Genomic DNA, 12,536 nt, shown 5'->3' on the forward strand with positions numbered 1-12,536 from the left:
CCTGGGACAGATTTGGGTAACAGGGGACTAGGGAATGTACTGCAAAATAAGTATGAGTGAGGGAAGAGAGAAACATCTGGCTATCTCAGGTAAGTGGTAATTACAAATGAGTAAATAGATGGACTCATGCATTTAGAGCTGGAGATTAACTGAACAGAACCAGTGCAAAGGTAAAAGAGAGGAGGGTGCAAAGAGAGGGGATGATTTGCTTAAGTGGGAAATTAGTCTTGCATCTTTGCAACCCTTTGAAGAAAGATGGATTACTGTTCAAGCGAGTTTTCTGCAGCCACGAGGTCCAGATCAGTTATCCCAAACTGATCACTGGAGTCAGTGATCACTTGTAAGACTGTAGCAAGAAAACTACATCTTTATTCCTTGGACTGGCTAAAATAGCTAGATTAAGTTAGTGTTTTTAATTAAAACTCAGTTTGTAAGAGCATGATTAAAAAGGAAGAACCAATACTGATCCACAGTCCAGAAAGTTTGGAAGCCATTATTTCATAAACATAAATCAGAGGTTTTCAGATAATGATCTCTCTAAGCCTTTAAATAAAATGCGAGATATCATGGGATTCATCATAACGCCACAGGAGTTGGCAGCACTGCTCTCTGGGGCATTCTTAGTCCCCTGCAGAGCCAGCATTTGCCTACGACTTTTTGTTATTAGTCCCAGCTGGACAATAATAGGCCTTCTCTTTCCCTGCAACTTCTCTGGTATTTGCAAAGAGATGTGCGTCATTACACAAGAAATAATAAGCCTTCATATATTACTGGTGAGCCACAGGTGTAGTAAACCTAGGAAAGAGCAGTGATATTGCTGATGTCTGCTAAGCAGACAGAAGTTTCATAAACTGAGAAAAAATCTCTTGTCAGAGAAACACTTACGTTTCTCAAATGTGAAGAAGTCTGTCCTGAATGGGATGGATAAAATTGGAATTAATGGACTCATAGAATCATAGCATGGCTTGTGTTGGAAGGAGCCGTAATTATCATCTAGTTCCAACCTGGCCTTGAACACTGCCAGGCATGGAGCATCCACAGCTTCTCTAGGCAGTCTGTGCCACTGCCTCAATATCCTTGCAGTAAGGAATTTCTTTCTAATATCTAATCTAGACCTGCTCTCATTTTAAAGCTATTCTTCCTTGTACCCTCACTACATGCCCTTGTAAAGTCATACTCCAATTTTCTGGGAGGCTCCCTTCTTTTCTTTCCTTCCTTCCTTCCTTCCTTCCTTCCTTCCTTCCTTCCTTCCTTCCTTCCTTCCTTCCTTCCTTCCTTCCTTCCTTCCTTCCTTCCTTCCTTCCTTCCTTCCTTCCTTCCTTCCTTCCTTCCATCCTTCCATTTTTCTTTCCTATCTTTTGAGCATCCTTCCATTTACTAATTGTTCACCACCAAGTTTTATGTGAATAGGAAGCCTGAAAATAATTCTCATGACTATTCAGTTTGAACATCTGGTATCATCATAAATGTAACTGGTACAATGAGCTTCTCTGCTTTGAACATAGGCTTCATGGTAAGGAAAGGGCTTTGAAGCAACTGCGCCTGAATTAAACAGATTTCGCAAAAGAGTAAATCTCCCTCCCAGTGTGCAGGGCCTAACTCCCACTAACATTAATGACAATAAACCCTTCTCATATAGGATAATTAGTGCCCTCAGAGTTTAAATTTGCAGGTACCAAGACATTCAAATGAAGTGTGCTTAGCATTTGAAAATAATGTGGAAATTTCTTCATTGTTTGGTTGCATTATGTCTGAAGGGAGAAAGAAAAAAGCTGTATGTCTGGGTTAGCTTATAATTGCTCCAAATTATTTATTTTTGTACCATGAAAACTCTGTTTCTAGAGTTTATTCATGACACTTAGCTAGCTGTTTTCAACCTGTAAATAAAGTGTGTTTTTTGAAAAAAACACAAGAGATATGGTCTATTTTTGCAGGAATGAGGGAGAACTGTGAACAGGTATTTGTTAAAGAATGCATTAGCGAAAGAAGGTTGCTTTTAACTGCTAATATCAGATGTGTTTCTATGCACTTGTCATTGGCATTTGAGCACTATGATGCCTTGAGAGGCTACCTAGAAGAGAGGCTAGACAGTGTTAAAGGAATAAAGCAGGCATTTATTAAAAAAGGCCTTCAAAGGATACAGCTTGGGCAGTACAAGAGCCTGGCCGAGGTAACACCTAAGATGGACAACAGATCACACGTTTTCACACTTTTATAAATTTTGGTCCATTTACACATTGGGGTTAACTGTCCAATTACAGCTTCAGGTCATGAAGCCCCCTCCTCCCAGATTGCTCTCCTCAATTCACTGTTGTTTACACTTTTTGGACCCAAAGCTGCAATGGTGTCCTTGGTTCTCAGACTGGTAAAGGATTGTTGTGTCCACCTAAGCTGTGAAGAGAACTTGCTAACACTTCATATGAAGTTCAGAGTTATATACTAATGCAATACAGAACCTGGAAAATATGAAAGCTAAAACTTAAGTCATCACGGTGCTGGTGATCAGGTATTTGGTAAGTGTCCATAAAGAAAAGCTAGTGTCCTCTGGGAACTCAAGACAATGGATCAGAACTGCTTTAGATATTGGATGCCTCGGGATCCTGATATTGTGAAGTGGGCTCAAGAAGATGCCTCAAAGCAATGAGGTGTACTTGTCAAGTCTTCCTTTCTCAAAAATCTTCTTGTAGAATACAAAAAGAAGGGTCAGCTGTGACACTTGGTGCTGGAGATGTTGGTTGTCACCTGCCAAGTTGCTCCATTGTGTCCCTTCATCTCAGAGGCCATACAGCTTGCCATCTGCAATGAGGGCTGTGCTTTCCTTCCCACCATCTTGCACAACTCCTCCAAACCTGACCTTCCCACACATCCCAAAATGTGGGGCTACTGACTGACACACACACTCTCCCATTGAGTGATCATAATGGGGCCCTCAGGCTCTAGCACAAAATTAAATTTTCAGTTGGCTGGAGCACTAAAGGCTGGAGCCTTAGAGGGTAAAAATGAATGAAGGTCCAGTGGTCCTAGCTAGTTATAATCATAGAATTACAGAATGGTGTAGACTGGAAAGGACCTTAAGGATCCTCTAGTTACAATTTCCCTGCCATGAGCAGGGATGCCACCAACTATATCACCTAAGACCATCCAAGCTGTACTTCTGCAGAGACAATCTTCCTTACTAATGACAAATGCCGTTATTGTACAACTTACCCTATTTTCTACAGCATCAAAACACAGTTCATGTTCTTTCAGATCCTCCAGAAGCATTTCTTCCTTGCCAATTTTCCCCTGCTTGTACTACTTCACACTTCACCTATTTGAAAAATAAGTAGGCTAGCTAGAGGCCAGGGATAACTTTTATTGTTTGTATTTATAGTTGTGAACTTTATGTTCTTATTTTTCTCCTCTCACATTTGTTTAGTCCCTCAAGCTGAAAACTCTGTGAAGAAGTAGCTGTGTCTTGCAAGACAGCTTTTTTTGACATTGAAAATGTTCTGCAATGGGAGTGATGAAACAAATTACACTAATATCCATTATTTTGACATGTTTTGATGCTTCTGATTTTGCTGTTATCAAAAGGAGCATTATATCATTTAAACCCTCATTTTCATGTCAGGAACTCAGGATAATGGCATTAGTAGAACTCAGATGGCAGGAAGGTTTGGGAGTAGGCTCCTTCTGTGCTTTCATCTGCCTCACTATATCAATACATCAGTTCAAAAACCCTGAAAAATCCTGCTAGTTAGACCAAAAGTCTGGACAAATGTCACAGAAGTTCTCAGTTTTATGATCTTTTTCTGTACAAACATAGAAAAATCTATAGGAAATATAAACTATAGTAGAAGTTCTCCTAGGAGGATGTACGGAAGATTTTTACTCTGAATTTACAGGCAGGTTTTCTGTTATTGATGTTAGTGTTTGTCATTTGTTTTTTAGATACTACTTTCAGATTTTTTCAGGCTCTTGAGGTAACCTACTGCTTGTGCATTTCAACTCAGTGTGTCCCCAGTATGCAAATTAGTAGACTGTCATTAACTCTAATGTTATTAGGGCATCATCTAATGAGAAATTCACACTGCAGGTATGCTTTAGTAGAAATAGTAGAAAATTTTTAATTCTTTCTGATGTCCTCAATAAATAAATGCATTCAGAGATGTGGGCTTTTAGCTTTATTTCCTGGCTGCTATGACATGATGTGGGTCATAAAAGACTACAATTACCCCCTATCTCCTATGAAGACTTACTTTGCTTTGGCTCCCATGGGTATTAATATGCTTTAGGTTAAATGCAGCCACTGAGTACCCACTGAAAGTGAAAAGTGCAGATCAGTGCTAGTCAGAAAACACACTCTCCTAACTATCCAAGGTAGATGCCCTAGAAGAATAAAGTTGGTTGCTTGTTTCTTCTGAGAAATCCATCAATGAATAAGTCCTTGGATTTCAGTGTATTTCTAATCAGCCAGTCATTTCTTGTAATAAAGAGGGTGTCTTTTTGATTTGGATCTACTCTGGATCCACTAAATGGAGTCTATCTGCTGAGGCTGTTACTAAATTGAATATAACACTTCTGCCTCAGCACAAAGAAATCACACTAACCTCTTGGAAGTCTTTGAAATATCAGTGCAGAGGTTTCCCCCATGTATATATGCCTAATCTTCCTTCAGCTGCTTCTCTGAGGCTGGCAGGTATCATTTTGCATCCCTCAGTGAAAATGCTGTAAAGAGAATATTGAGCTATTTTCCAGCTGTGTTTGTTTAGGTAGGAATATTTTCTTCTACTTGCAGTGCAGGCAGCTATTTGGGATTGTTGTCAGTTTTCTTTAGATATAGATTCCATGTATATAGTTCTTTTTAGACATAAGGAAGAAATATTTTAGGATGAGGATGGTGAGACAATTCCACAAGTCGTACTAAATCATATCTAGAGGTCCTTTCCAACACAAAATGTTCAATTTTGACTTGAGATTTTTTTTGGGACTGATGTTTCTGTTTGCTTGGCCTCTTATTATTATTATTATTATTATTTTTAAATCCTTTATTATAGCTTGCTGGCTCTTATAAAATAAAAAAAAATTAAAAATTAAAAAAAAACTAAAAAAGGATTTCATCCTTTTATTTGCCCATTGGACTCATCAGTACAATTTCTTGAGGGAAAATTTTGTCATGGAAGGATGATTACATGCTTTTCAGAACAATTTAATTGGATGCAACAGTACTGTAACTCTTGCTAAATCTTGCAGAGAGTAAAATATCCAAATTAAGCACAGTAACCAATCTGTATCTCTATTGAATAGTAGCTGACTGTACTTTATTTTGAATAATGTGTTTGTACTACTTTAAAACTAATAAAAATTATCGGAGTGAAGGTAGATTTGTTCTACCAAAGATAAAACATTTTTAATGCTAATGAAATATTGTGGCATTCTACCTAATTGCTGATATAATCTCATAAATGTGCTGAATCATGTTATCATGGGGAACAGGGGACTCTTTATCTGTGGAAGGTCTAGTCAAGAGGTGCCTAGTATTAAATGGAGTTAATATGCAATTTCATATAATTTGGAGTTTAACCATACTGCTGTTGTAGGTGGGCAAAAAAGAATTCTGTGATACCAAGCCTGAAATCATTTAATCAGGAATGTAAATCAGTTATGTGGTTCAGTTACCAAATGTTGATAGAACCAGCTATAGTAGATTGTTGTTTTTTAATTACAGCTGCTCTGGAATGTTGTTGTGTCACCAGATTCCAAGAAAGAAAATAGCATGGTATGGCAGTTTGCTATGCTAAATGACCACTGCTACTGCCAAATATAAATACTACCAGGAGTGGGCTCTTCTACAGGATGATAGCCATATCCCTAATTAATGAATGCCACCTTTCCCTCTATGTATTTATGTTTGGATAATTTATTTAAATAATGTGCCTACTACATGCTTTATAGCCTTCTGCCTTTTGCTACACAAATTTTAGCTTATATTGCAGACTGTGCAAGTCATTTGGCAAATGTAATTTCCATCCCTGCATACTAATCGATTTCTTCACAAACACCTGCTATCAGTTATGATAATAAAAATGCCATTCTAAATTGAAAAGGGGCCAAATAGAGCTTCATAAGGAAGTGACTTAAGTGTCTTTCAATGCCTTTAATGTAGTAATGTTCTTGTAGTGCCAACACTTTTTTCAGCATTTGCATTTTATATAATTTTTTTCTATTACATCATTTTTCTGTCTAAATGGTTCCTCATAACTGTTGCTGTGAAGTAGTTCATAGCAAGGCTGGAGAGAAATTTCTGTGTTTCCTCTCTCATGGGACTAAATCCAGCAACTTTTCATTGGGAAAATTCCTTAGCACAGACCTGATAGGAACATCTGGCCACTGTGCAAGTATAAATACTAAATGGCTGTATCAGTTCCTATAACATCACTGGGAAAATGTTGTAAAGTTGGTGAGTGCCTTGCCCTTGGACTGCATGCCAGTTTCTTCCTAAAATATAAGCCTAAATTTAGCAGGCAGATTGCAAGTAGCATTTGAATTATCCAGGGTCACTTTATGGCTTCTTCCATCCCAGGAAATAACCTCCCAGTAACAATCCTTGCCAGAACCTAATCATTTTCAGCTCTGCTGGGTCTTGTCTTGGCTTTGAAATGTCTCACTGGTGTTCAGCTGCATTGTCATCTCTCCAGACAATGTCCTCTGTATTATTTGAAAATAAATAATCCATTTCACTGATTTGTTCGCATTTTCATTTTCTCTTAGCTCTAGCTGCCCAAGCATATGCACTAAAGGAAGAGAACGATAGTCTTCGATGGCAGCTGGATGCATATAGGAACGAAGTGGAGCTCCTGAAGCAGGAGAAAGGACAGCTCTTTCGAACAGAAGAAAGCCTTACAAAGGACCAGCAGCTGCAGTTCCTACAGCAGACAATGCAAGGCATGCAGCAGGTATTGCTAAGGAAGAAAAGAACAAGTCTTCTATTTTAGGAAAGTGGTACCATGGGGCTCTGCTGTACTCAAGACTATTTATTAAGGTCCTGATTTCTTTTCAGAAAATCACTGGGAATTTGGATGGGGGGAAAAGGGTGAGAATTTGGGGATATATTTAGGCATGGTCATTATAGGAATTCGTAAACTGCAAACCCATTGATCATTCAAGAAAACTCCTTATGCGTTTGCTAGTTATGAGCAAATTGCTCTGTTCCTCTTCTCAGTTAATCCAACTGGCCCTGGTACTGCAAAAATTTTTTAATTGTCTAATGTATCATAGGCAATGTTCTGTGGTGTCTTCATTTGCATTCATCTGCATCTTTTTTTCTACTATTGTTTGAGGATGACTGAGAAATCAGCATGTCCCAACTACCCTCTTAACTTGCAAATTGTTATCAGCATCAGTGCTATTTCCTGAGCTATTATCATTTAGGCTGACCCATGGATGTCACCTTTTCATTCAGACAGTTTTTAAGTGGTTTAGTGCAGCAAAAAAGCTTTTTTCTCTGACACCAGTCAACGAGAAACTGCACTGTGTCCCTGCAGGGGCAAGGGGTGTCAGTTTATCATAATTATTATCCCTTGTTTGTTAGTGTGCTTCTGACACTGTGCTGGGTGAGTCTTGGCAAGCACATCCAGACTGCTCCCACTGTGTTCTCTGACATGTCCACTGACACACGAGCAGCCCTCATCCAGTGTGCATGTGTGCAGTATCTTCCCTGCCCAGATACTTGTGTACAGCTAGTAGGTGACAGAACAAAAGGGCAGTGGCTCACCACAGTGCTGGGTTGTGCTCCCAGCTGGAGTGGAGCTTCTCCACCTGGCACTACAGAGGTTAATTTTGTTCCCTCATTTGGAGCATGTCACATGCTCCTCTGTCACCCCCGATTACTAGATTCCAGGAGGGGACAAGTTGTACCCTCCTCCAGACTGTACTAAGCTGCTTTTGTATGGCAAAACCCAGGAGATACTCATTTACATAGGAGCTGCCTTGTTGGGTTAGGAATTGCATGGCTGTCCTGGTATCCAGCAAGTCTGGAAATCCCAACGAACACCCAATAACAGAGCACAAGGCAACTCTACGCACATATTGATATCAACACAAACCCCTTTAAGCCTGCAAAGTTTTACAAAAATAAGATTGATTTATTGTATGGTGGAATAATTCTGACTAAAGTACTTTAAAAGTTGAAAACAAGTAATTGATAATTCAGAAATAAAATCTTTCCCAGACTTCAGAATTAAGTCATTACTCAGAAATACTTGAGGTTTCTGTATACTTTAGATAAGCTTGAGGTCTGTTCATGATCTTATCTTTATATAAATGGATAGTTAAATATCACTGGTTTTAATAAATTTAACACCATATGTAAAGATTGTGCTATATTTCATCCTGGTGCTAATTCCCCATTAAAATTAGTGAAAAGTAGGCATAAAATACTACTAAATAAAAATTCTGAAGCCCTAGCACCCATTTGGCATTATTATAATTTTCTGTCTGGTATCTGGATGAAGTCTAATCAAGTCTGTAGAATATAAATAGATTTTTATTGAACTTCAAGCAAATGTTAATAATGCAAATCAATAACACAGAGTGACTGACTTATCTCTCTGTTCAGCTGGCCATGGACTTTGTAGTCCCTATTCCTCTGAGAGTTTCTGTGTTCGTGACAGTTTTGCTGTGAGGTTCTCCATTTTTCTAGTTTGCCATCTCAGGGTCAGACCTACTTGCTCCCAATGGGATATAATTAGAGATGGCCCAAGGAGCTGGAGAAGACACTGCAGATAATCCAGTCTGACAATATGCTGAGGAGAGCAGCAACACAGTAGCACGGGAGGTGAAGTTCAGAATATTTGGTGGGAAATTATCAGTCAGTTAAGCAGCTGGATGATGGTTTTGTATTTCAGTAATTAGCCACAGTCATGACATCCCATAACCTTTGTGATTTTCATGCAGTTAATGCATGAATATGTAGAAATAAACCTTTGATTTAGGTAGACTCAGTTTTATCTCAGCTTGGTTTTGTAAATGTTGAGAGATGACAACCTTAGCTGAAATCCGTCAGTGTAGCAGGTGCTCAGCATCTATGGAAATTAGTCTCACTATGAAATATTAAATATATATCCAGGACTTGAGTATAAATAATTTAACAAGAAGACCTGTATTCCCTTTTATCCTTTTGTATATATTAAAATTAATTTCAGACAAGGTAAACTGAATGCCACTGAATTCCTGAAGCCTTCATATACATCAGCATTAAAAAACATACTTCTTATTCTTTTCTCCTCATTCTCCCCCACTTTTTCATGCACTTCTTCTTCTAACTCTGAAAACTAGAGAGTGATTTGAGCTTCAGCCTGAAAAGCAGATTTATCTGAGAAAAACTGAATGCATTTTCAGAATAAATACATTTTTTGTAAACATATTTGGTGCCAAACAATAGCAAATAACACAACACCAATGTATTTTTAATGTACTTCTCCCACCTGGATATTTTTCAGGATTCTTCCCTGGTTTTGCAGGACTGATGAAATGAACATTTATTTTCTCTTCCCTCACTCTCACTGATCCAAAGTAGCATCAGGAAAATCACAAAGATGTTTGCTTATAAAGTGTACCTTATGGGCAGTAGTAGTGACCTCCTTATTTGCTGTGTCTAAAAAAAGAAAATCCTTTGGACTAATGACATTGAACTTATGAGGTTTTAGTCAACTTCCTCCATAAAACTGTGTCACAGTTTAATTTCATACCCACTGTGAGATCTCAAACAAATGGAAATAATGTCTTGTATCCATGGTAACAAATGAGATACACTTTACCTGATTTTGAGATAGAAATTGAATTAACTTGTCACTGCTGCATAGGTGGTACTGCCTTCAATTTATTTCTATATGAGATCACACATACCAAGAAGATCACTTTTTGGATGGCTCTTTTTCTAGCAGTGTTTGGTATGCTCTCAAAAACTCTGTGACCAGAAGAAAGGATGTTTTAGTTGTAACTATTTTTGCAACACTTCACAGCACAGCTGTAAGGATTTTTTAAATCTTGTCTCTCTCTAAAATGTTTCATAAGATAAATGACTGTAGATAATGCAGAAAATATCACCTAGTAGTGTTGCTTAATGCTTGAAATTATAAAGCTCAATTTTCAGTGGCTATATAATTTCTCCAAATTTTAACCATTTCGTTTAGGATATTCCATGTCGAATAGCAAGCAGAATTCTTTTGAAAAATGTCCTCAACAAAATCTTTCAGCCATTCCAAGAGCAAAGAATGAAAAATATACTTTTATTGTATATTGTCCGTCAAATATAATTCTTGAAGAAATGCACTTGCCACCTTTATGCTTTGAAACAAAGGCTCAGAATTCAACAGTGAGCCTCCATTGAATTAATGATGTGTTCCAGATCCTTTATACAATCTGTCTGAAACTGATAGTGTCAGCAGGCCTTTGAAAAAAATGTCAGTTTGCCACATAGGAGATGACACTCATTAGCATGTGTTCGAGTAAATTTTAGATTTTTACTGGTCATCCAGGATTGTTCATGAGCCACTTTCACAGCACAGCCATCAGTGCAATGTTTTCAGCCTTGAGGTAGTCCTGAGTCTACAGAGCACACCTCCTTTAGCATGGCTCTGATTTAACAAGTTAGCTGCACCTTTTCTGTCAGGCTTAACTGGCCAAGGTATGGGGCTATGCTTGTATAGCTGTGCTGATTCCTGAACTGATGCATTTGCCAATAGGCTGGTAATTTTGCACGGTGCTTCATTGCATCAAGTAAATGTAGTGTAATGTTCTTTCCTCTCATAACTTCCTGAGCATGGTGGGCTGAATTTAGCTCCTGCAGGCAAGGGTGCCATCCACAATTCTCTATTTACCATCGATATCATGTCCAGGAAAGTTACACAAGTGCCAACAGTTCTGCTACTGCACATACTGGGGTGTGTCTGAGACATTTAAGAGGCACCTCATTGCCCCCATTCCCTAAGGAGCCTGATTCACTGCATGGGCTTGGGAACATGCTCCTAACACACAGTGACAGCACAGGCTCCCCTTTGCTGGCAGAGGTGCATTAAAGCCCAGCCATAGGGTTATTGCAGCGGCAGGGGATGCGCCACAGTGCCTGTCTGAAAATTTGTGCTCCAGCTGGAAAGCCAGAACAAAGGGAACAGTCGTGTGTGGTGGGTGTATGGCTGACATAAAGGCTGACACACTGCAGTGAGTGCCACCAACTCAGCTCAGCACGTCTCAGCAGGAGGCTGAACATATTCTGGCCCTGCTGATGACCCACTGAGTGGGTGTCACTTGGATGCAGTGGGATAAAAGTCCACTGTCACCTTCTCTTCTTTTTCTCCCCAGACAATACCAGTTTAATGTGAATTGCAATGCAGATTGTGAACTTGAGCACTTAGAAGCCAGGAGCTGCCAGAACCACTGCCTGTGTATTTTGCTTTGTATACCTCAGAGACCCTTCCCCATTTGGTGCCACAGGCAGAGAGTACACAGTTAATCATCACCTGTTCAATACCTTCCTGTCCTTGCTGTTCAATATGCAGCTCAAGGTCTTTCTGCAAAGGCCGCATTGCTTCTGACATTTCCTACCTCCTGAGGACTTTTTTTTTTGCAGTTTACTAATCATTTAACATGTAAAATAAATAGCATGTGCATCTGAGACTGATACACCTTTTTTAAAGAGCTCTGATAAATGCCAGATGACTAGCAATCATAAAATTACAGAATCATTTAGGTTGTAAAGGACCTTTAAGATCACCACATCCAACAATTAACCCAGTATTGCCCAGTTCACCACTAATCCATGTCCCTAAGCACAGCATCTACGCATATTTTAAAGACCTCCAGGGATGGTGACTCCACCAGTTCCCTAGGCAGCCTGTTCCAAAGCTTGACAACCCTTTTGGTGGAGAAATTTTTCCTAATATCCAGCCCTAAACCTCATTTCAGCCTTTCAGCGTTCATACAGGATAGACTGTTTTGTCTGTGACATGCCTCACTTTTGTGGTTGGAAGGGTAGAAATTGCTGTTGGAGTGCATTGCAGCTCCCTTTTTACACTCATTGCTCCCTCAAAGGAGGGTGGTCAGGGTTCATGTTTGGTGATGTGGACTGTGGGGAGCTCACATTTTCCACAGTATCATCACTGGGAGACAGATTACAACCAGTTTGTCTAATTGAGGTGTAATGAAGGTCATCTATCAGCTTTTTCAGCAAGACCATATACCTCTAAAATATAGTAACTCTTTTGAGTAGAAAATCCAACGGTAACTAGTGTTGGCCTCACTATACTGCCTTTGAAGTTAATTGGATTTCTACCATTTCCAGCCATTAGAGCAGAGCCAATCCATTTTCAGATGGAGCTAGCAGAATTTTCCTTTCTACGGGATAAGATAGCACTGCTCAGGTCTTTCCTTCCATTTTTTTAGTGGCATTTTCTCACACAATAGTAGAACTGAATATTCCCATGGTCCACACTCCTTCAGTGGGGGCAGGGACAAAAAGAACATCTCTGTGCAGAAGATTGCAACAAACAGTAGAG

The 12,536-nt window shown here is 39.2% G+C and overlaps 1 protein-coding gene across 1 annotated transcript in view; it reads left to right on the forward strand.

The window, feature by feature from the left end:
• The window catches only part of ENOX1 (ecto-NOX disulfide-thiol exchanger 1), a 127,533-nt gene that overhangs the window by 78,947 nt on the left and 36,050 nt on the right, over positions 1-12,536 (forward strand). The window contains exon 8 of the mRNA XM_062514773.1: positions 6,754-6,938. Within this exon, the coding sequence (XP_062370757.1) occupies positions 6,754-6,938 (185 nt within the window). The remainder of the gene's footprint in view (positions 1-6,753; positions 6,939-12,536) is intronic.

This window comes from Cinclus cinclus, chromosome 2, assembly GCF_963662255.1.
Source record: "Cinclus cinclus chromosome 2, bCinCin1.1, whole genome shotgun sequence".
Taxonomy (NCBI): domain Eukaryota; kingdom Metazoa; phylum Chordata; class Aves; order Passeriformes; family Cinclidae; genus Cinclus; species Cinclus cinclus.